At 42.8% G+C, this 23,531-nt stretch overlaps 1 protein-coding gene across 1 annotated transcript in view; it reads right to left on the bottom strand.

Annotated features, from left to right (window-relative positions):
* AFF2 (ALF transcription elongation factor 2) overlaps positions 1–23,531 on the bottom strand; it is a 971,857-nt gene that overhangs the window by 705,995 nt on the left and 242,331 nt on the right. The window contains exon 3 of the mRNA XM_078688633.1: positions 12,395–13,276. Within this exon, the coding sequence (XP_078544759.1) occupies positions 12,395–13,276 (882 nt within the window). The remainder of the gene's footprint in view (positions 1–12,394; positions 13,277–23,531) is intronic.

The following is a 23,531-nucleotide window of genomic DNA, read 5'->3' as shown; positions in this document are numbered from 1 at the left end:
TTAGCCAATGTTACCATATTTAGAGTACAAAGCACATGCACTTTAGCACTGGTTAACAGTGGTAACGTGCCCAGATTCATATTGCCAAAAAAAATGAAGTCAGCAAAACAGGAGGTCAGGAGGCAAATAGTCAGTGGATACCACACCAAGGATGGCAGGTCTAACAGTCTGTGAAGGCGACCCTTGACCCTTGACCCTCAGTCCAGGCAGGTCGCTTCCTCTGCCACTGCACAGACCCCCGGACTCCCGCTGCTGCTGGCCCGTGTCATCTGCCTCCCTGCAGACTGATCTACCACGCGCTGACCGCTTCTCTGAGGGCTGCTCTCCGTGGTTTCTCGCCTCTGCTCTCCGCCTAGCCCTCTGGTTGCTTCCCGGTTTTGCCTCCTGTTTCCACTTCTACGGTGCCCCCTGTCTGTGTCTCTTTCCCTTCTGATTTCCGTTCTGTGTCCCTGCTGTCTTCCATGCCCCTTACTCTCTTCTGTGCCCCTGTCTCCTCCGTTACCCCTGTTTCTTTCCCGCTGTGCCCCTGACCCCTCCTGTACCCCTCGTTCTTCCTCTGCACCCACTCCCCCCCTCCCGCCCGTGGTTCCCGCCGCTCGTGCCCCATGCGGCCCAGCCCCCCCACTACCCATTGGCCTTCCCTGCTGCCCCTCCCTCTCTCGCCCCTCTTATAGAGGCCGCACAGCGGACGCGCCCAGCGGGCGCGCTGCTGGCGCACCGAAGGTGCACCTAAGGCAAGCCCGTCTGCGCCCGTCCGCGCCTGGACCAGGCCTAGCGCCAGGACCCATGGTCCCCGACGATGCTAGCCCACACGACGGACCTACGACGCCACCACCCTCAACGCACTCAAACCCGGCTGGAACCCCGCCTGCTACCAAGCCACCCCGAAACGCTCCCACGGACCCTTCACCTGCAAAGCATGCAATTTCACCTGCCTCTGGACCTGCACCGCACCTGAAAGGCCAGGCACCAGCAACAACCACCTCAAGTGCATCCTGCTCAACACCTGCTCCGTCCACAGACACGCCGTCGAACTCTGGAACCTACTCGACATAACATCACCAGACGTCGCCTTCCTCACGGAAACCTGGATGAACGCCTCCTCAGCCCCCGACATTGCCATAGCCATCCCGGACAGATACAAGATCACCCTGAAGGATCGCGGCAACCAGACCGGAGGAGGCATCGCCATCGTCCACAGGAACACCATCCGCATCACGACCAACTCCGACGACACCCTCACCGCCGCCGAGCACCTCCACTTCCAGATACACACCGACCCCAAGACCACCCTCAGAGGCACTCTCATCTACAGACCCCCGGGACCACGCACACAATTCAGCGAAGCCATCGCAGACTTCATCAGCCCGCACGCCCTCACCTCCTCTGACTAGATCCTCCTAGGGGACCTCAACTTCCACTTGGAAAACAACAATGACAGCAACACCACCACACTGCTGGACAACCTCACCAACCTTGGACTCAAGCAATTGGTGAACATCCCCACCCAATACGCCGGCCACATGCTTGACCCCGGCTTCTCCTCCAGCAAGCACATCTCCTTCAGCCACTCCACCGAACTTCATTGGACTGATCACAGCTGCGTCCTCTTCAACTTCAGGAAAACCACGACTCACCACCACCCGCAACAGGCTCCCCGCAGGAGCTGGAACAAGATCACCGCCGACCAGCTCACCACCTCCCTCAGCCAGAACCCTCCCGCCAGCACAACTGACCCCAACGAAGCAGCCCGCAACTTCACACAGTGGCTCACCAGCTGCACTGACGACCTCGCACCTCTGAAGAACCCACCCAGCAGACCCGGCAGCAAAAAAGCCTCGTGGTTCACCAACGAGCTCAAAACATCCAAGAAAAACTGCCGCACCCTCGAAAAAGCCTGGCGCCACGACCAGACTACAGTAAACATGACAGCCCTCAAGAACGCCACCCGCATACACCACCAGCTGATCCGCACCACCAAAAGAACAACATTCAAAGAACGACTGGACAACAACACCCACAACAGCAAGGAACTCTTCAGCATCGTCAAAGAGCTCTCCAACCCCAGCACCGGAAACAACGACATCACACCCTCGCAAGACCTCTGCGACTCACTCACCTCATTTTTCCACCGCAAGATCGCTGACATACACAACAGCTGCGACGCACAGACCACGCACCCAACCACCGAATCAACGCCCCCCAACACCACCCTCTGCAACTGGACCCCGGTCAACACCGAAGCCACCACCCGCACGATGAACACCATCCACTCCGGATCCCCTACCGACCCCTGCCCCACCACGTCTTCAACAAGGCCGACTCCATCATCGCACCCCAACTCCGGGACATCATCAACATCTCCTTCACCACCGCCACCTTCCCGGAGAGCTGGAAACATGCCGAGCTCAGCGCCCTCCTGAAGAAACCGACAGCGGGCCCCACCGACCTCAAGAACTTCCGCCCCATCTTGCTCCTCCCTTTTCCTGCCAAAGCCATTGAGAAGACCATCAACAAACAGCTCGCCGCCTTCCTCGAGACGAATGGATCCCTCGACCTCTCACAGTCCGGTTTCTGAGCCAACCACAGCACCGATACCGCCCTCATCGCAGCCACCGACGACATCAGATCCCTGCTCGACAACGGGGAAACAGCTGCCCTCATCCTCCTGGACCTCTCGGCAGCGTTCGATACAGTTTGCCGCCGCACACTAATACAGCGCCTCAGCAACACCGGAATCCAAGAGAAGGCACTGGAGTGGATCATCTCGTTCCTCGCCGGAAGAACCCAGAGAGTCCGCCTCCCCCGTTCCGATCCGCAGCCACCGAAGTCATCTGCGGCGTACCTCAAGGATCCTCGCTCAGCCCCACCTTCTTCAATGTCTACATGAGCCCCCTCGCGGCCATCGCACGCCAACACAACCTTACCATCATTTCCTATGCCGACGACACCCAGCTGATCCTCTCCCTCACCAACGACCCCGCCACCGCCAGAGCTAGCCTACACGAAGGAATGAAAGATGTCGCCGAGTGGATGAAGAACAGCCGCCTGAAACTGAACTCAGACAAGACGGACGTCCTCATCCTGGGATCATCCCCCTCCACCTGGGACGACTCCTGGGGACCCCTGCCCTGGGCACCACCCCCAAGCCAACGGACCACGCACGAAACCTGGACTTCATCCTGGACTCCTCCCTCTCGATGACCAAACAAGTCAACGCCGTCTCGTCATCCTGTTTCAACACCCTGCGCATGCTCCAAAAGATCTTTCGATGGATCCCCACCGAAACCAGGAAGACGGTCACCCAGGCACTTGTCACCAGCCGACTGGAATACAGGAACACCCTCTACGCGGGAACCACAGCCAAACTACAGAAAATACTCCAGCGCATACAGAATGCCTCCGCACGACTCGTCCTGGACATCCCCCGCCACAACCACATCTCCGCCCACCTGAGAGACCTGCACTGGCTCCCCGTCAGCAAGAGGATCACGTTCAGACTCCTCACCCACGCACACAAGGCGCTCAACGACCTGGGCCCCAAGTACCTCAACAACCGCCTCACTTTCTACACGCCCACCCGCCAGCTGCGATCGACCAGCCTCGCCCTCGCCACCATACCACGCATTCGCAGAGCCACCGCCGGAGGAACATCCTTCTCCTACCTGGCGGCCAAGATATGGAACACCCTCCCCATCCACCTACGGCTGACCCAGGACATCTCTCCTTCAGAAAGCAACTCAAGACCAGGCTTTTTCGAGCAATAACGGACCCCTCCCCCCAGCGCCTTGAGACCCTAGCGTGTGAGTAGTGTGCTATACAAATTGAATGATTGATTGATTGATGACAACTGATGCTTGCTGCTTCACTGTGAGAAACACCTAGTACTGATCCCTGTACAGAGTCTCTTTGTTTACGTCGGATGAGGTGTGTCGCCTGTTGGTAACCTTAAATAAAGATGCTCTATTTAGTTTGTGTTGTGTGCATGTGCAAATTGCATTTTTTATTTTTATTAGTGTGTTTTCAGACATGTCCCTAAAATATCCCGACTTACTTGAATCATTGTGCCTTTCACATCAAAGCTTCTAATGGCAATTGTCTTGCCAAAGCCTGAGGGCTAGTGCTGTTGGATCTCACTTCTGTGGTTGGACTGTTTTTTGTCACAGCTGTTTGAGGTTGCTCCTAACCATTTTCTAATATCTTCCTCATCATTAGAGTAACTGGACATGGTGAGTCGATTCTGATGTTGCAAGACAGCTTAACCCTGGTGTAGGGGTTGTTTTAGTGATAAGACTCCCAAAGAGGATCCTCTACAACTTGCCCATCTTATTGGCTAAACAATTAAAATTTTACTATGTAGCCCTGATGTGTTGCTCAGGCTCTGGAGGAAGAAATAAATCTTCTGGTTTCATTAGGATATCACAACTCTATAAGGGTTAGAGGGAATTTTTTGTGACCGCAGGAGTTGGTTCCCCTATTCAGTAAGCACTAACACACAAAGAAACCCCCTGGGTGTGAAAAGAAAATGAATGAGTACTATCAATAAGACTCATTCCTTTCTCTATCAGACCCAGGGGGTTCTTTGTTTGTTATTTCTTAGGATACCTTCTGGTTGTCTTTTAAAGGTAAATGGACTGCCTCGTAACATGGTTCAAGCTGCCACAGGATCACTTTGGTGTGGCCTGACTGCCAAGTGCTGCATCTGGCCCTAGACATTTTAATCCCAGCATTTGGATATTTAAACATTGTTACACTCACATTGTCTTGAACATTACCAATTTTAGCACATTGTTAGGGCAGGTTTTAGAGCAAAAAGCCATCTATTTTACAACACAAGCTAGCAATAATAATTGTTCACAAAATAATTCATTAATTGACCTTAGGGTGTAACCAGGCCATGAGCATGAACTACTACACTAAACAAAAAGCACTGGACTGATATCTATATAACAATATACATCAATATCTCAATCCTCTAAGTAGAACATCCTAAGCTAGATATACAGTCATACCCAATCTCATTTTATATAAAGAAACATTGTTAACCATCCTTAACAAATCAGATATTCCTCCAGTAAAGCTGTGCTGCATACATGTTTCAATAGTAAAAGCAGTACATTACCACTTTAAATGAAGTACAAGCCGAAATAGCTTGTGAAGTTCTAAGGTGCAGTAATTCATAAAACCTCCTACAGTAACAATTGTATGAATCAATACATCTAAGAACCTATCATCGTTTTTTCTGTTAAATGCAGAATGGCAGCAGTTTGTTTTACAGCTAGGCAGGAATGCGATGAACTAATCAATATATACAGCAATAACAGAGCGATCTGGGAGACATCTGACACAAGCTTGTCGCTTTGCGTGGTCACTAAATCCCATCAAATATCTTCAGGATAAGAATACAAACATGGAAGTTGTCTATAATTCACGATTTAAGTGATAAACTAAGTGTAATCAATTTGTAGGTAGGCTCACACATTTTATTGTTCTGAAATAGAATCAAGAGGCATCGCCCGGTGGTTTGCAAGCAGTATATTATTCTTGTGTTTACATAAACATCAGTGTATTCTATACACGTTATAAAATGTGAAGGAAAATGCCAATGCCTCTTTAGTATGTCACCTACTTTTTTGGGACTGAAGCTTCAGATTTTTTGACTCTGGAGTTCTGCAACCATACCCTAGTACATGTGCTCTGAGCTCCAAAACATGTTGAATTGGCTTAATCCCTGATTTACACACTTACCTAACTTGCAAGTAAGGATGGCTCAAAAACAGTAAGTTGGCAAGTGTGAGCGAGATTTGATGTCCCCTATCACGATTTTTGGTCCCTAGAAGGGCACCTGGCGAGATTTCTCCAATGCGGTGGTCACGGGCAGTCCCCACTCTTCACGGTCAGAAAGCTACCACTTGAGTAGAAAGCCTACTCAGGTGGCAGCAAATTCAACTAGAGAAGATAGCCCTCAGACGTGGTGCATGGAGCTGAATGCTCTGATTTTTTAGTATAGAACAAGTTTCCAGCGCTAAATCACAGCGAGCCTTTTTTTACAACTCTACTGAATTCCATAGAGTGAAACTCCACGAATTCCACCCAAGGCTAACAGAGACCACATTAGTAATGGCAGAAAATTGCATCAGAGACCAGGTGGATCAGGACGTAGCCACAATTTTGGTTATGCTCGACAAAACTAGTGCATTTGAAACAGTCTCTCCTGAGCGTATGGTCCATCACATACAACATCTAAGAGTGGATGCTAGGGCACTTGACTTCCTACACTCCTTTCTTGCAGAGAGGATGCAAGTTGTTGTCTCAGGATAGTTCATGGCTAAGGCATTTAGCCTTCTGCGTGGGGTTCCTCAGGGTTCCTCACTTAGCCATAATCTTTTCAATCTCTAAGTTGCTCTAAGAGCAGTCGTGGTTTGCTCTTTTGGCTTCTAAGTCCTATCATAAACAGATGGCACCCAAATTATCATTTCAATTACAGGCAGTATCTCCTTGGTGGCAGGCAAGTTTAAGAACTGCATGGAAGGAATCAGTTTTGGATGAAATACAACTTCCTTAAACTTAATGCGGACAAAACCGAGGTCTTGGTTTTTGGGGTTCAGCAATCCATTTGGTCTGAACTGTAGTGGCCTGAATCATGTGGTCTCTTACCTACCCCAATGGAGTCAGCTAATAACGTTGGGGTTCTTTTTGATAACTCCTTGACCTTCAATCTGCAGATCAATCAAACCCCAAGGTTATTAGCTGACTCCATTGGGGTAGGTAAGAGACCACATGATTCAGGCCACTACAGTTCAGACCAAATGGATTGCTGAACCCCAAAAACCAAGACCTCGGTTTTGTACATCATCGGATGCTTGAAAAAGATTTTCCTGTTTATCCTGCCAGAGCTCCGTAAATCGGTGGCTGAGGCCCTGTTCACTTCTTGTTTGGACTACTGCAACGGTTTGTACCTGAACAACAATAAATTCTCACGGAACAAGCTCTAGGTTGATCAAAATGCTACAGACCTTCCTAAACATCTTTATGTTGACAAGGGCTTGAAGGCCCTTCACTTGCTCCCAGTGTAAGTAAGTACAAAAGTTTATTGTTTCTGATTAATTAAAACCATTACAAAAATACATTTTGATACACATTTCGTCAATTAATTGTTAAGAAAATGCAGTAGTTATAAAATGAGAGTTTGAGAAATGTCCTTAATTCATTATTTTTCTAAACCACCAACGTCTATGTTGGATTGTTTGAGTATGACTAATTTAAATTTTACAAACATCCCATTTAATAGCTGGAGTCTTGGGTCGAAGCATGCAAGGACTCCCAGTGAGGAAGCTAATTATAATTAAAGTGCTTTGCACAGCTTTTCTAGCACTGCACGAAAAGGAACCGTGGCTTGTTCACCCAACTCTTCAGTGGTTTGTGCCCACCAGGCCGCTCAGATTGGCTTCTAGTAGGAAGGTTGTGGTCCCCATTATCTGCAAAGCCAGATGGGGTGGGCGCTCTTTCTCGCATGCCACGACCAAACTCTGGAATTTTTACCATTAAATATTACAGGAGCTATAACAATTAAAGTTTTCTGCAAACATTTGAAAAACGGGATTGTCTCCTCCTAGTTCTGGTTTCATGGAAGTTTCCATCCTCCTGTTTTAGGCTTATGTGCTAAACTGGCCTAGCGCCATGGCAACTCGCATATAGTGTGCTCTAGAAAATGTTAATTTCTTTTTCAATTAAAGGCTAAAAATACCTTTGTGAATGGGCCGCTCAGTCAACTTTATGCACCAACTTTGAACATCCCAATGTAATAACGGCCTGAATAAACTCCAAAGCTCTTGTAATCAAATGATCACCAATATGCAGGTTTAACATTTTTTAAAGAACTCGAAACAATGCTGAGAGGCTTTATATGGGGTAACAAAACTTCAAGAGTTAAACTTCCAGTATTACAACTTCCAGCTGAACAAGGAGGCTTAACCCTACCCCACTTAAGGACCTATTATGAAGCCGCATTTTTCAATATATTGGCAGGATTACTGAGGAATAATCAAACAAGAGATAATTTCTTTCTAACAAGAATGGTACAAGAAGTAGGCTCCCAAATTCCAGTTTTTTTAAAAATCGCAAAGCTCCCAAAGAGGTCAAGATATAAAACATTAAGAGAATATGCCTCAAGAATGTCGCTTCTTTTCAGAAAACATGGTACTGATAGTTCTCACTATCTAAGTTTAAAAGAATGTACTCAAATAGGCCTTCCACTAAGCCTGAATTGTATTAAATCTTGGGAACTTTGCGGCTTCCGAGAGTTAAGACATTTTGTAATCCAAAACAGGGTAATTAGCTGGCAGGAGGTAGCCGCTAGAATAAATGGTTCATTACACCCGACTTTTTTTGAATATATGCAGATCTTTAATTTTATTAGAAAAGAGATAAGTGGCCTGTTTAATCCCCCTAATAGCATACTAACAGCTTTGTATGATGGAATGAGGGAAGGTATCGGATACTGGTATAAAATGCTTCATTGTTCAAATCAAAATGTTTTAGTAGACAGCCATCTTGAGAAAATAAATCTCGCTACAAAATGTAACTTTTCTACAAAGGTTGGGAGGTCATTTGTGAGTTGGGGAATAGGTCATTGCGAGCTGCCAACTATAAAAGGATGTGTTTTCTGTACCGTTGGTTAGCATACTATACACCGGAGGCTTTGGAAAGGATGTTTCCCGGAGCTGAGAATAAATGTTTCAGATGTTTGGCTAGTAGCCAGGGAGGATGGCATCACATTCTCTTGCCACCAGTTAGAAACTTTCTGGAAGGGAATATTTGCCGATATCGAACAGGCTATTGGGAAATGTCTTCCACCAACAGCAGAAGTAGAACTGTTCGGTATATGCAAAGATAGGAACAGGTTTAATAAAGCAGGAGAGGTATTTATATTTATATCTTGCGCAGTTGCTCGCTCCTTAATTCTTCAAAACTGGAAGTCCAGCGAGATCCCATCACACTTAAAATGGTTCAACAAAATGAGGAGAACATGTTTTTTCGAAAAGGCATATGCGGGTAGAGTGGGAGCTGTTGGGAGATTTGAGAGGAACTGGAAATATTTTGAGACTCTAGAAGTAATTAAGGGAGGATGAATCAAGAAGTAAATTGTGAGGAGATGACTTTTCTTTTAAAGCCTTCTATCTGATTTCCAGGACATCTACACTTATTGCACCTTTTCCTATATCAGATTGCACTTTGCACTTTTCAAGATAGTACTTTTTTGTACTTTTGGCACTTTTGCACTAGCACTTTATTGCAGTTTTGCACGTCTTCGCTGATGCACTTTATAAATTGCATATTTTGTACTTAATGTCCAGGAAAATTTTACCGCTGTAGTGGGCTGACTTCTTCTATCTCGAGGAACCTTCCTTTTATCTTTGCATATCGTTTTCTACTTTTTTAACTTCTTATCTCTTGTTTGTTATTTGAGAAATTTATTGGAAATTCGTGATTATTGAATTCTAAAGTATATCATGTTTTGTACCTTGGCTTTCCTGTTGCTCTATTCATTAAAAAATTGAAAAAAAAAAAAAACAATATGCAGGTTCAAATCTCCCACAACGAACAGGCTGGTTCCCTCATTGAGTTTGTGGATTTAACTCATGCACCCAGTGGATGAAAGGCCAGCACCATGGTCCGTGAGAAAGTGCAGACTATTGAGCAATACCATACCAGCAGCGGAGAGCCAGATGATCCCTAATCAGACATGTTTTTAGCGTCAAAGAGTCTCTTTATAACTCACTTCTCAGACTTCATGTACATTGGGGGCAAATCATTTTACAGACATCTGAAATACCATTCGAAAATTTCAAGAAGTAGCAGTCGAAACCCATGTTATCGCTGCAAGCTGAACACATTGTGATACTTTTACAATGCAGAAATAATACTTTGACCACTCTAAAAGCATCGTAAATTACATTTGCGCAGGTATTTTCCTCATCTGCTGATTGGCACAGTTACTCATGCTATAAGTTTTAATTAAATAAATTATATATATTATGATCATATAAGTTTTGGGTGTATAATTTAGTCTTTAATGTTCATGCAGTTTATTTCTCGATGACACTCTAGGGCCCATTCACAAAGACATTTTGGAGCGTGTAAAGTACTAAACCTTTAGTACTCTTTTAAGTACTCTTGTCTTTGTAAACTAGACCCTAAACATCTTAAATGGCAATATTCGAGGAATAGTCATACAGAAAGAACTATGTCTCTCTTCGCGCTTTCACAAATACAGAAAGGGACGTTTTGAGCGGATTCACAAAGGCGTTTATGGCCACATAAAACAGTACTGCTATAGTGCTAATCCCTGCACTCATAAATGCTTTTGTGAATCGGCCCCTATGTTTACATTCTTCCCACATTGAACATAAAAATAGTTTCTGCCCTTCAAACATAAACAAATGTAAAAGGACCCATACAGAAATTAAATTCTGTACTAAATTGACATGCAAGAAAAAACATTCATGTGATAAAAATAGATATTTTGCTTCTTTGAGAATCATTTTATAAAGTTCACCCAGCAACGCTCCAGCACACATTAGCCCTTGTTGCCTCTGGAATGTTAAACAACACTGAGGCCATTATAGTCCAAAATGTTATTTTTCCAAAGAGCTACTTAGTAGACACATTGAACTCTGTTAAGATATTTACGTTTCAATGTGCCTTTCATGAGGTCTCCTAAAAATATTTCCCATACCTTAGATGGGAATAAAAAACTCACAGTGTTAATGACATCATAAAAAGGTCAGAAAGCAATGAATATGTTTTCGCCTTGTTATATCCATGTCATGAGAAATGTATTTATCCAGTGTTAAACCTCAAAGCCATTATATTACTATCAGACACAAACAAATCAGATAAAACACTAATTCACTATTCTCAGGTCTAATGTGAGGCATCACCAACGCCAGCTTCTGTAGACATGTACAACATCCCTTTGTTTAAAAAGACTTACAGTATCTTCATCCTATACTCGAAACTGATCTTAGTTTTCAATACATGACAACATCCGTTGTGCTAGTCAAAAACATACAATCATAAAACCGAGGTGAAATTAAAGGTTACTTTTGAGACCTAATAATATATAATTATGAGTAAAGAATTTAACAGTTACTTTCATTTTTTTCTCGACCTCTGCACGTCTACTGACGTGATGACTCATTTATGTAGGTTCAAAAGTGACAATGGTAATTCGATGTTAAAGGTTGATTTTTAGCCACCCAGTGGTTAATAGAATGCAATGTTAACGCCAGTTTTTATGAATCATTTACTCAAAGTAGGCCCAAAACTTTACTTTTTATACGAACTCATTTATTACGATTCATGTGTGAGTCCTCCCTAGTGTCTCCTAAGCATAATATCCATATTTCAGATGTGTTATATAGTAATCGAATGCACCCCGCTCTTGTATCTTCTGATTTCGAATTCTGAAGATCGATATAGTATATGGTTTCGATTCTACTACATAGTAAATTTGCATGTTTTCCCCCCTTTCAAAATGCGAAACTTGTGTGGGGGAAAACCAGGAGTAGGAGTGAATTTGTCATCTGACTTGAAATGTCAAATCGGGCAAAATACTGTTTTCATTAAATTTAAAAAAACACACAATGGAGTAAGAAGAAGCAGCAATCTCTTTGATGGCAACCACTGTTTCTTGATAGGGGATTGGCACTTGGCTGAACAAGGAACAACCAGCAATTAGATAAGTCAGCGTCTAACTACACAAATGGTACCCAGTGTAATACAAACAAAAGCAGAAGTATCAATAGTTTGAAATAATAACTTATATTTGAAACAGTGTTTTATATTTCAATTATTTCTGTTGCTAGGCACTGTAAAGAGCAACTGTTGCTATAACACAATTTATTGGGCCTCAATTGGCCAAACTCATGAGGATACAAAGTTAATTTGCTACTCCTGTTATTAACATTAATGATTTAATGTCAAACCAGCTGCCATTAAAGGGTAAATTACCCAGTTGGCCATCTTGCAATCAAAGCTAGAAATCAAAGCTCATAGGACAATGTCAGAATTTCCTTTGTGATTGTCAGAAAAACTTACTAACACATACTAAAGGAAAGAGGCTGTTTTGATAGCAGAAATAGTGTAGTCTTGTCACAGCAGTAGGATTACTGAGAAGTCGAAAAGTGCAATATTGCAAGAGGCAGTAAAATATATTCTCGCCACTGACATGACAAGCTTTGCATTTACATTATCTGAACATGCAAATAAAGGGAAACCTTTCTATTCATTTGAAGTAGGCCAATAGTTCTAATTTAGAGATCATTCATAGAAGATAATCTTACAATCACAGTTTCTGAAGCATGCAGTAGAAAGTAGAAACAAGACTTACTTCACTTGCTTGCGGGATTGTGAGCTTTGGCAGTTTGTTCTTAGATCCGGTTGCACTGATCTTTCCTTCCAGAATTGCTGCAAAAGCCTGATTAGTAAATCCATCTTCTAACTCCATCAGATGTTTCAAGTCTGGTGACTCATTTGGTATTTGGTCTTGGCCATCCATGGGCCTAACATAAGCAGTGGGCTTTTGCTGCATCGTGCTTGTTTTAGGGTGAAGCACAGGAGGAAAGGTCTGGGAAGAAAGTCCAGTATTGGCATTTAGCAAAGAAGTAGATGGGAGTGGAGATCCGGAAACGTGTCCTATGCATTCAGCATCCACTGGTGAACTGGAATGATGACTGTCTCTGTGGGACTGTTCGGCAGATGTTAACTTAGAGTGGTTATGCCTCCTTGAGTGGGAGGATGCCCCTGGTGGCTCTTCTGTGCTTGTATTTTGATGTTGTTGTTCACAGCTGTAGAGATCTTCAAATCTGCCTTGCGGCTGGTCATGTGAAGTGGTATGCTTTGATCTGATTATCTGACCACTGGGTTGACTTGTTTGACCAACGTTAGCACTCTGGCCACTGCGTGACCAGTCTGTTCGGGATTTTCTGTTACTCTGGTGATTGTGCAGCAAAGTTGAACTTACCAATGATGTAGGAGGGGGAGGCATTGAACACGATGAAATTCCACCACTTTGTTGACACTGGCTTGTTTTATGTCTTTGTTCATGGAGCACATTTTGCTCAGTTTTCTCATTCGGAGTCTGGGGCACTGCATTCTTTGGGATACCTACAAGATGGCTCTGGTTGGAATGACTGGTTAACAAATCCTTCATTTCATCGTAGTTTCCCAATGTATTCTGCACACGGCTGGCCAGAGCATCACCTCTGTTGGTCTAAGTAAAAAAAGAAAACAGAGACAATCATTATAACAATGTAATGTTCATAAACAATTGTACAATTGAACTATTTACATACTGAGTAATTCTTTGCTTACTTATTATAGAAAAGTGTAGATACATATAAGAGCTTGTTATTACTCAGTTTGAATATTGAAAGAAACACGCTAATCAAATAAACTACTAATTAAATAATATTTTGTATATAACATTTATTCTGCGAAAAACATAAAGTTAGGAGAACTCCCAAAAATGTGATTCCCTTTGTTGCTCCAACTAGAATCCCATTCCCTGAAGAGAAATACATCTCTGTGTAACCAGTAGGCCATATTAGGAATATTCTTCAGTGTTTGAAATCAGTGCATAATTCCTCAAAAAAGGTTGCATTCAAAAACACAATGCTTTGTGAAGATTAACGTTTTGCAAATTAGACATTAAACATTGAAGCTATAATTAACAGCGCTATTAAAAAGCATTGGAGTTCCGCCCTGGGCAAAGGATGTTCTATACTTGATACAGTGCAAAACACCATTCCATTAAGCATACAATAAAAATGATACTGCCAGTGTTAGGAGTTAACATTGTACGAATAAAATCTACAAAAAAGAGTCAGATGTTAACTGCATCATGGTCCCTCTCAAGTCAGGATCATCTTAAGTACCTGTCTATTCTAAATGTTTCTAGCTCTGTTAGGCTTTTCAGATATTGTCAACTTTATTAAGGTCTCTCTTCTTCCTGGCTGCCTTTCACCTTTTTTAGAGGTTTAAGTTTTTAAGTTGCTGTCAGAAAAAAAATCAATTTTGATTGTTTATAATATGGATTGCTGTTGGTCCAACATTGATCTTCAAGCCCTGAAACAAATCACAAGAATTCACTAGTGAAATGGCACTGGAACCAATTTGAGGCCACTGGCTTCTTGGAATGATCTGCTTTCACCTAGTCACTGGACAAAGTGAAGTCTATTTTAATATTCAAACTGAGTTATGATTGATACAAAACAATACTACACCTCTCTACCGCAATTGTGGGTGACCAGGAGTACTATATGGCTGCTCTTTTTCTCCTATTATTTTTAATACTCTTCTTAAATCTTCGGGGTAAAGGTACTTTGTGTTGAGTCTCTGTCCTATGGTGGTGACACTCAAATGATAACCACATTCAATTGGTCAGCAGTTAACATCACTGAGTGCTGATCTGAATGTTTAGAGTAATGTTATGCTATGTTATTGGGGTTTTTATAGCGCCCTAATCACCTGTGAGAGCATCCAGGTGCTCGGTGGCTGATGTGAGTGGTCAGCCTTTGAGGGCTTACTCGAAAAGCGAAGTATTCTGTTTTGTGATAAAGTAAGCAAGAGAGGAGGAGGAGGCTCTGGTGGGTTGTGGGAGATCATTCTAGGCTTATAGGGAACAGGTATGAGGAGGTGTGGCTTCCACTCTTCTTGTGTGTATGCGTGGGTTATGTGCTAGTGAGAGATCGGCAAAGCGGAGGTCTCTGGAAGGGTGGTGGAAGAGGATGCTGCTGTTCAGGTAGTCACAGACTGTGTTGTGGAGTGCTTTGTAGGTGACACGTTTGAAGTGTGTGCACCAGTAAAGTCCCCTAAGGTGTGATGTGGGAGGATCAGGACTAGTCTGGCTGCTACATTGTGGACAGTCTGCAGTCTTCATGTGAGTTGGTTGATTGTCTCTTTATACAGAGTATTCCCTTAGTCTAGTTTGCTGGTAATGAGTGATTTAGGTGGTCTTTTTGCTGGTGCTGTTTTGATTGTATACAGGAACAGAGGTCCCTTTCACAATGATGTCTATGTTTTTAAATTCCAAATGAAGATTTATTTATTTGTTCCATCAAACAATATATGAGTTCCGTAGAAGTGGACAATATGTAGCAGAAAAACAGTCATGGGTCTTCCAAAACTCAGGCATTACACAACATGTGGCTGAAGTACAAACATTGAATGGGCCACAATTACAATGTACCTTTGCTCCAATAAAAAAAAGTGAACAAGTAAAGTCAAGGTTCTCAAGTAGAAGCTGTTTGGAAGCCACTTGAAGATTTTCTCCAGCATCCTTGGGGTCTTGAAGCAGGACGAGATCACTTTGTTGACTTGGGGATCATGTTCAGTTTGCTGTTTATGATGATTCTGAGGGTTTCGCTTGCTAGCAAAAGATGGGGCTAGGTTCTAAGTCTGTGAACTACCAGATGGAGTCCAGTGGCAAGGCATTTTTCCTAGTAGCCATTAGTTCAACCCTGTCCGAATTCAGTTTGAGGCAATTGGATTACATCCAGATGGACACTTATGTCACTCATGTGGTGAACTTGTTCCTGGTGTTGTATGTTTAGTCCGAGAGGTACAGTATCAGGTGTGTGTAATTGGTGCAAGTGAGGATCCTTATGTTGTAAGCATATATGATGCCTGCCAGCAGAATTATGCAGATGTTCAACGGTACTGGGCTGAGTGAGAAGCCCTAAAGGATCTGAAATAAGATTTTTGCTTCAGAGAAGTAGAGGGGCATGTTGACGGTTTGGGTTCTTCCAGTGAGGAAGAATCAGATCCATATGAGGGTATGTCCCTGGATGCCTGCTTTGTGGAGTCTTCAGATTAGAATGGGATGGGAGACTGTGTCCAAGGCCACTGTTCCTATTGTGAAGCGCTCTGACACCTTCGGGTAAAGTCCGCGCTATATAAAAACGCACAAATAAATAAATAAATAAAAACAAATCAGGCATCCAATCAGTCTAGAAGAATGAGGTCTGTGGTTTCCCTCCTGACTTGGATTATCCGGTTGTCATCCTTTGCTCCTATAAAGGTGGTTTCTGTGCTGTGGTTGGATCTAAATCCTGATTATGCGGCATCAAGAAGCTGGTGTTTGGTGAGATGGTTGAGAGGTGCTTGTTGATGGCTTTCTCCAAGACTTTGGCTGGGTAGGGAAGTAGGGATCAAGGTCTGTAACTGGTTAGTTTGGTCAGTCGGCTGAGAATTTCTTAAGGCGGATGTTGGGGGCTGCGTGTTTCCATGTTTCTGAGAAGATGGCTGCACTGATTAAGGTGCTGAGGTTGGGGTGAGGTCCTCACTGATAGAGATTGCTCTTTTGTCAAAGGAATTTTGGGTGCATGAGTCTGCTAGGGCCCCTGAGTTACTTGTCTTCATGATTGTTGTTGTTTCCTCTGTGCTAATGGTGTCCCAAGTGGTGATTCTTTTGTCTTTGTTTCTCACTGGGAGGGATCTACAGTGGGTCAGTGGGGCAGATTGTGGGGCAAAGGTGCTGTATATGGTTGAGGTCCTGCTGCAAAATAAGTTAGAGAGGTTGTTACACAGATGTTACTGACAGCAGCTGTGAGTGTGGTGGAGTCTGAAGATTGGGAAGATTTCTTTGCTGCCATTGGAACTGGCCTTTATTCATTCAACTAGGGCCTTCCTCTTGTTTTCTTAGATTAGCTGGTGGTACTCTCCCTTTAAAGGAGTCTTTTCCACTTTTCCTTTGCTGGTTTTCCATTTCCATTTCAGCTGCTTACAGGGTTGCTAGGTCCTTCTTAGGCCTCTGTGTACCAGCTGGCTTGTTTTCTGATTTTTATTATGTTGCTTCATTTCATGGGAGCCAGAGTGTTGGCACAGTTGGTGATACATTTGTTGAAGTTCTCATCGCCACATGCTAAGAGGTCTGTATTTTCTGGTTTGTTATTGTGTAGGGCAATTGTCCAGTCCTCCTCTGATAGGCTGCTCCAGTGTCGGGGTGTTGGGTCCTCTGTGGGGGGTTTTCTGGGTTGATAGATATTGATTGTGAAACGGACTACGGTGTGGTTTGTCCAGGTGATGGGTCCTGGTGCGTTGATTGTAATGTTGTCTAGGATGTGTCCGGCAGCATGGTGTACCTCCATGATATTTTGGATTAGTCCCAGGTTTCTGACATTGTAAGGAAGGGCAACCTGCTTAGTTTGGGTCAATCCAGTCTGCAAGGTGGAAGTTGAGGTCTCCTAGGAGGATGAAAGTGCTGGATTTACGGACTAGAGGAGTGATGAAGTCCATGATGCGCTTGCGAAGGTGGCTCAGGCCTGGGAAGCAGTATATCAAGATTCTACCCAGGGGTGAAATTTGCCTTGGTTTGTAGGTTGACGGGTGTTCCATATTGTTAGTTCCAGTTTCAGCAGAGGAGATGCAGATGAAGGAGTCTTTATGGACAATGACGATTCCTCCTCATGTCTCGCCTGGTGATCTTGTATTCGACAGGGATGGTGGCAGTGATGTCTGGTAGTGAAGCTGTGGCCAGCCATCTTTCTGTGAGGAAGAGGAGGTCCTGGGCATCTTTGTCCAGCAGGTCCAGGATCTCCGTAACATGTTTGCTTAGTAAGTGGGTATTGAGGAGCATATTTGATGTTTGGTATGTAAGCGGTGAGGGTGTGTTTGTTTGTAGGCATTTGAGTGTGTGTGGGGCTAGGTGTTGTGGATGTGTTCTTGATCGGAGTTGTAGGGGAGGTGGTGCAGGTGGAGCAGCAGAGGGAGCATATGAACACTCCTTCCATGTTGTATGGTGTGTCTCTCCAGCAGAGGGTAAGGTGGTATGACATATGGGGTTCAAGGCACAAAGTAGAGCAGCAGGTTAGTGGGGGATGAGGGCAGTACCAGTGTTTATGTCACCCTGCACAGTCCAGGCATAGAGCAGCACAGGCATGCTTATCTGTGGTGCACCTTTGGCATGTCCGCAATGTGGCAACCATTAAATAGGTCCTGGTAGGGGGAGGAGCACATGGGGCAGTGGATAGGGCTGAGGAGGAGCACAATAGCAGTGCAGGAGAGAGGTTTGAGGAACAGGTACATACAAGTTTTGATTTGCAAATAACATTTTGAAAATTAAATGCTAAAAAGCAGAGTTATTGCTCATCAGTCAGTTGTAGAACCTTTATGGCTGGGATTCATCTATCAGAGATTTACCATTTCCATTTCCTAAGGAGAGAAAGCTTGGGTTATTTCTAGACCAAGACTCCCTAGTGGATCACCAGATTAAGGCCATATCTTCTGGCTGCTTCATTCAGTTTATGCTGTTTTGTAAAAGTGTGGCGATTTATTCCCACCTCCATGTATGCCACAGCCGCGAGAGCCTGCATTCTCTTGCCTTGGTTATGGGTATATACTGGCTTAAGGCTGCCAAGTAAGAAATTAAGTAGATTGCAATATGTCCACAATGATACCATCCTTCTGAAAGAGCAATTGAATAACTGTAAAAAAGTGTATTTCTAGAGAGATTGACACTGCTTTATTTTTCAAAATCACACATGCCTATATTGAATTGGCACAAGGTTTGAATGATCCTAGTCTTGCAGAAAAGGGCACAGTCTTGGCAGAGGAGTTGGTTCACAATTCAAAATTGACCATAGTTTCTTGTAAGTCAGAACTTAGCCCTGAATTGAGGGATGATGATATGCCACAATGGCATTGGTTGTTCGGGGACACTAAACACTGATAAGGATTCTAGGCTAACTTCCTTGTGGCACCCTATTTAACAATTCTATCAAACTCCTCCACAGGAACATATCAGGGTGCTCAAATAAGTGGAGAAAACCTTGTCCCCCTTAATATCAGATATATGTCTCCAAGAGACATGGGTAAATGGGACCCTCGTAAATGATTATATTGTTATTAGCAGTCCAGCAATAACATCCAGGAAAGACCATGCACCTGGTGGAATAGCCACATTATGAGTACCAACGATTCATGGTCTTATAAGGTACTTCTTCAACCATCAAATTTACTACATTGTAGAGTTTTCTCTAATCATAAGGGTGTAGTACGTCCCATGACTCACCTTATCTTGTTGAATGTGCGTATACCCCCTGGTCATGAGAGTATTGTCCTCATTAAAGAATTCTTTCATTTCATACAGGTCATTACAGCCCAAAAAAAGATCAGGAATATAATAACTGCAGGAGATTTTAATGTCACTATTTCCAACCATACTATTAGATTATTCTTTGATATAGAAAGGGAGGAGTCACTGAATATTCCAATGGCAAGCTTCTCAGTAGACTCCAGCGGATCCCTTTTGCTGAAAGTATGTAGGGAATATGAGGCCATCATAGTGAATGGGAGATTAGATAATGACATCCTTGTCCATGAGGATCATAATGCGTGCCATTTACCTCAATAATTGACTGTAATATTGGGATGTATGACGTTACAACGCATACTTTTACCACGCCTACCATTACCACGCAATTTTTACAATGCAGGATCCATTACAACGAAGTACCATTACCACGCATGTATTTACAACGCATATACCTTTACAACGCATACAAATACAACGTAAGTATTGGTAAGTATATAATATTTTTATTAATTTAATTTAATTAAAATTAATATAATGTAATTTAATTTAATGTAATTTAATTAATTTAATTTAATTTAATTTAATGTCATTTAATTTAATTTAATTTAATTTAATCAATTTAATTTAATTTAATTTAAATTTAATTATATTTAATTTTTACCCTGTACCCTTTTACCCAAAAACCCAAAACTGACCCTGAACCCTAAAAATACCCCTTTACCCAAAAACCCAAAACTGACCCTGAACCCTAAAAATACCCCTTTACCCAAAAACCCAAAACTGACCCTGAACCCTAAAAATACCCCTTTACCCAAAAACCGAAAACTGACCCTGATCCCTAAAAATACCCCTTTACCCAAAAACCGAAAACTGACCCTGAACCCTAAAAATACCCCTTTACCCAAAAACTGAAAACTGACCCTGAACCCTAAAAATACCCCTTTACCCAAAAACTGAAAACTGACCCTGAACCCTAAAAATACCCCTTTACCCAAAAACTGAAAACTGACCCTGAACCCTAAAAATACCCCTTTACCCAAAAACTGAAAACTGACACTGAACCCTAAAAATACCCCTTTACCCAGAAACTGAAAACTGACCCTGAACCCTAAAAATACCCCTTTACCCAAAAACTGAAAACTGACCCTAAACCCTAAAAATACCCCTTTACCCAAAAACTGAAAACTGACCCTGAACCCTAAAAATACCCCTTTACCCAAAAACTGAAAACTGACCCTAAACCCTAAAAATACCCCTTTACCTAAAAACCCAAAACTGACCCTGAACCCTAAAAATACCCCTTTACCAAAAAACCCAAATAATATTTTTAATAAAATAATATACTTACCAATACTTACGTTGTAATGGTATGCGTTGTAAAAGTACCTGCGTTGTAAATACATGCGTGGTAATGGTATGCGTTGTAATGGATCCTGCGTTGTAAAAAATGCGTGGTAATGGTAGGTTGTGGTAAAAGTTGCGTTGTAAAGGTTGTATACCGTAATATTGCCTCCTATTTGATCTTTCCCTGCCTAAAGGAATTGATGGTGATTAATAACATTTGGAGTGATCATAAAATGATATCTCTCACTATTGATGGAAACCCAGATACTATATTTCCTTGGCAGATTGGCAAGGATGAAGAGGTTCATCTAAATGTTGTTAATAAAAGGGTATCTTAAAATACTCTTAACAAACTGCCCCTTACAGGAGAGCTAAGGAGACCTAAGAAGAGCTAAGATCAGCGGGTCCATTCTTTATGGGGCAGAGTTGTGGGGGTTCAGTAATCTAGCACCTTTACCTAACTCACAAAATAAGTTTTTGAGGGGTATAACTGGTCTCCCACCATCGACCCCGTTATTACCCCTATTTTATGATCTGGGTTGTCAACGCAAGAGGACGTGGCCCGTTACAGACCTGTTGCATACTGGAGGAGGCTGTGGGTAACCCCCGAGCTCTCCCAGTATGCTAGGGAATTCCTCGAGGTTAGAGATTCAGATAGCTCCCGCAGATTCTCGTGGATGAGTGAAGCTAGGGCGGTTTACATCGCCATGGGCCTGAAGTCACTGTGGGAGAACCCTATTGCCAATCCTTTTCCGTCTGGGAAGGTTTTTAGAGAGCTATAATGGTCAATGGTTTCCTCGAGAAGGTTCAGGATTTGCACTAGTCCCTCACTCTCAAGGGAATACTTGGAGTTAAAACACGAGGCTGCCTAAGAGGACTACTGGGATTTTATCACGCTCCCCAGGGACAGGAAAAGGTACCACCAATTTAGGGTGGGTACGCTCCCTGTAAATTCCTTTACAGCTAAATGGCAAGCCAATATCAACCCAAGTTGCCCATTCTGCCCTTTCCAAACGGAAAATATTGCACATATTCTGTTCATTTGCCCTCAGTACAAGCATCCCAGACATACGTGGTTGAAGCCTATCTGTTTGCAGTTGGACATCACTACAGGCTCTGAGGCATTAAGGATTTTGAAAACTAATTGCTCAGAACCTATAGCTATTGCCGTTGCCAATTTTTTACTTTGGATATGGGCAATTCGTGTACGCAAATTAAGCCATAAATAAGAACCTGTCTTTTTTTGGTAATATTCAAACATACCTGATACTGTTATTAATCTATTCCGTGATGCAAAATGTATTCTGGATTCTTTGTTTTATGAACTGTACAGCTAGTTTTTAACTGGGTTTTAAACTAATTTATTTGAAATGGATGGACTAACTTATCGACCAAATCTCCTCCTGAGCTCATTGTTATTGATATGTAATCTCGAATGTTTATGTTCCCTTTCTTTTTTTAAATGTATGTCTTTCATGATACGTAAATCGAAATAAAGACTTTATGAAAGTGAAAGTGAATGGGAGATTAGATAATGACATCCTTGTCCATGAGGATCATAATGCGTGCCATTTACCTCAATAATTGACTATAATATTGCCTCCTATTCGATCTTTCCCTGCCTAAAGGAATTGATGGTGATTAATAACATTTGGAGTGATCATAAAATGATATCTCTCACTATTGATAGAAACCCAGATACTATATTTCCTTGGCAGATTGGCAAGGATGAAGAGGTTCATCTAAATGTTGTTAATAGAAGGGTATCCTAAAATACTCTTAACAAACTGCCCCTTCCAGGAGAGCTAAGGAGACCCATGAAGAACTTTAAAGAAAATTCCTGAATAAGGGTGGATGTCAATAGATACTTTCATAGAAGATATACAAACATTTGTAAGGAGAGAGTCAATTCTATACTTGGGAGAAAAAATAGGAAGTTGGAGAAAAATCCATATAGGGGTTTCATCTTCAACCAAGTTGATCAATAAATTACAAAGGCGACAATTACGTTACTACTCAAAAGAACATAGCAAGCTCATAAATTCTTTAAGACGAATTAGAGCTAGGTGGCTGTTGGTGCAAAAAAAATAGCACGTAGATAGAATGTGGGTCAAAATTATGGAAGTCGTTAAACAAAAAACTGCAGATTATTCTGGAAGATTATTGGAGAATGTAGTGGTATAACGTGTAAGCCTAAAACTAATAACATCTCTAGCATTGAATGGTGCAGCTACATTTCCTTCTTGTATGCCCCGAAAGATTTGGAGAATAATACTGGATTCATTGATATAGTATGATAAGTACTGCTCTCCCTTATCCATCTAGGTCACAAGTCAAAGATATCATTTTTGGCTCTAGGTGCTAAGTGGCTAGAGGTCTTTACCATCTGCCTGTTACTATCATGAAGGTTTAGTCTGGTTTATGGGCTATCTATCTGGCAGTACTGTTTAGATTTTTCTATCTACCGGGGAGATACCAAATTCGTGGAGGGGCAGTATCATATCCCATTACATAAAAAAGTACCTACTAATGCCCCTAGTAACTCTAGGAAAATCACGCTGTTAGATGCCAATGGAAAGACCTTTGCAGTGTGTGTTAAACCAGCTAAAAGGCTGGGCAGAAGAAAAGAAAATCATGCAGCTGGAGCAGGCGGGTTTTGGACCAAATTGCTCCACTTTTGTTAACATAACTGTGTTGCATTTAATGGTGGGAAAGTATGGCTAGAAGCGGGGTGTGCCTGTCTACACACCTACATTGATTTTTCAAATGCCTTTGACCACGTGGACAGGCATACCTTGTAGAAGAAACTTAGAGCTCTGGGCATCCCAAAAGGACTACTCAAAATTGATCATTGCTCTGCACACTTCAATGTGGTGTCATGTAATGCTTGGTGGTAATCGTGGTCTTATGTCAAAAATTGAAACCAAAAATGGCCTAAAACAAGGATGCCTATTAGCACCTCAGCTCTTTTCATTATACATTGCTGATTTGCCAGAATTGATGAGCTGTGTAGGTGGAGATGCCCCAAAGGTAGGATCTTACCCTATGGGGACACAACTTTACGTGGCTGATATTGCATCACTAGATT

The sequence above is a fragment of the Lissotriton helveticus genome, chromosome 4_1, assembly GCF_964261635.1.
Source record: "Lissotriton helveticus chromosome 4_1, aLisHel1.1, whole genome shotgun sequence".
Taxonomy (NCBI): Eukaryota; Metazoa; Chordata; class Amphibia; order Caudata; family Salamandridae; genus Lissotriton; species Lissotriton helveticus.
Note: the sequence above shows the minus strand (reverse complement) of the source record. Positions and strands in the feature narration are given on the sequence as shown.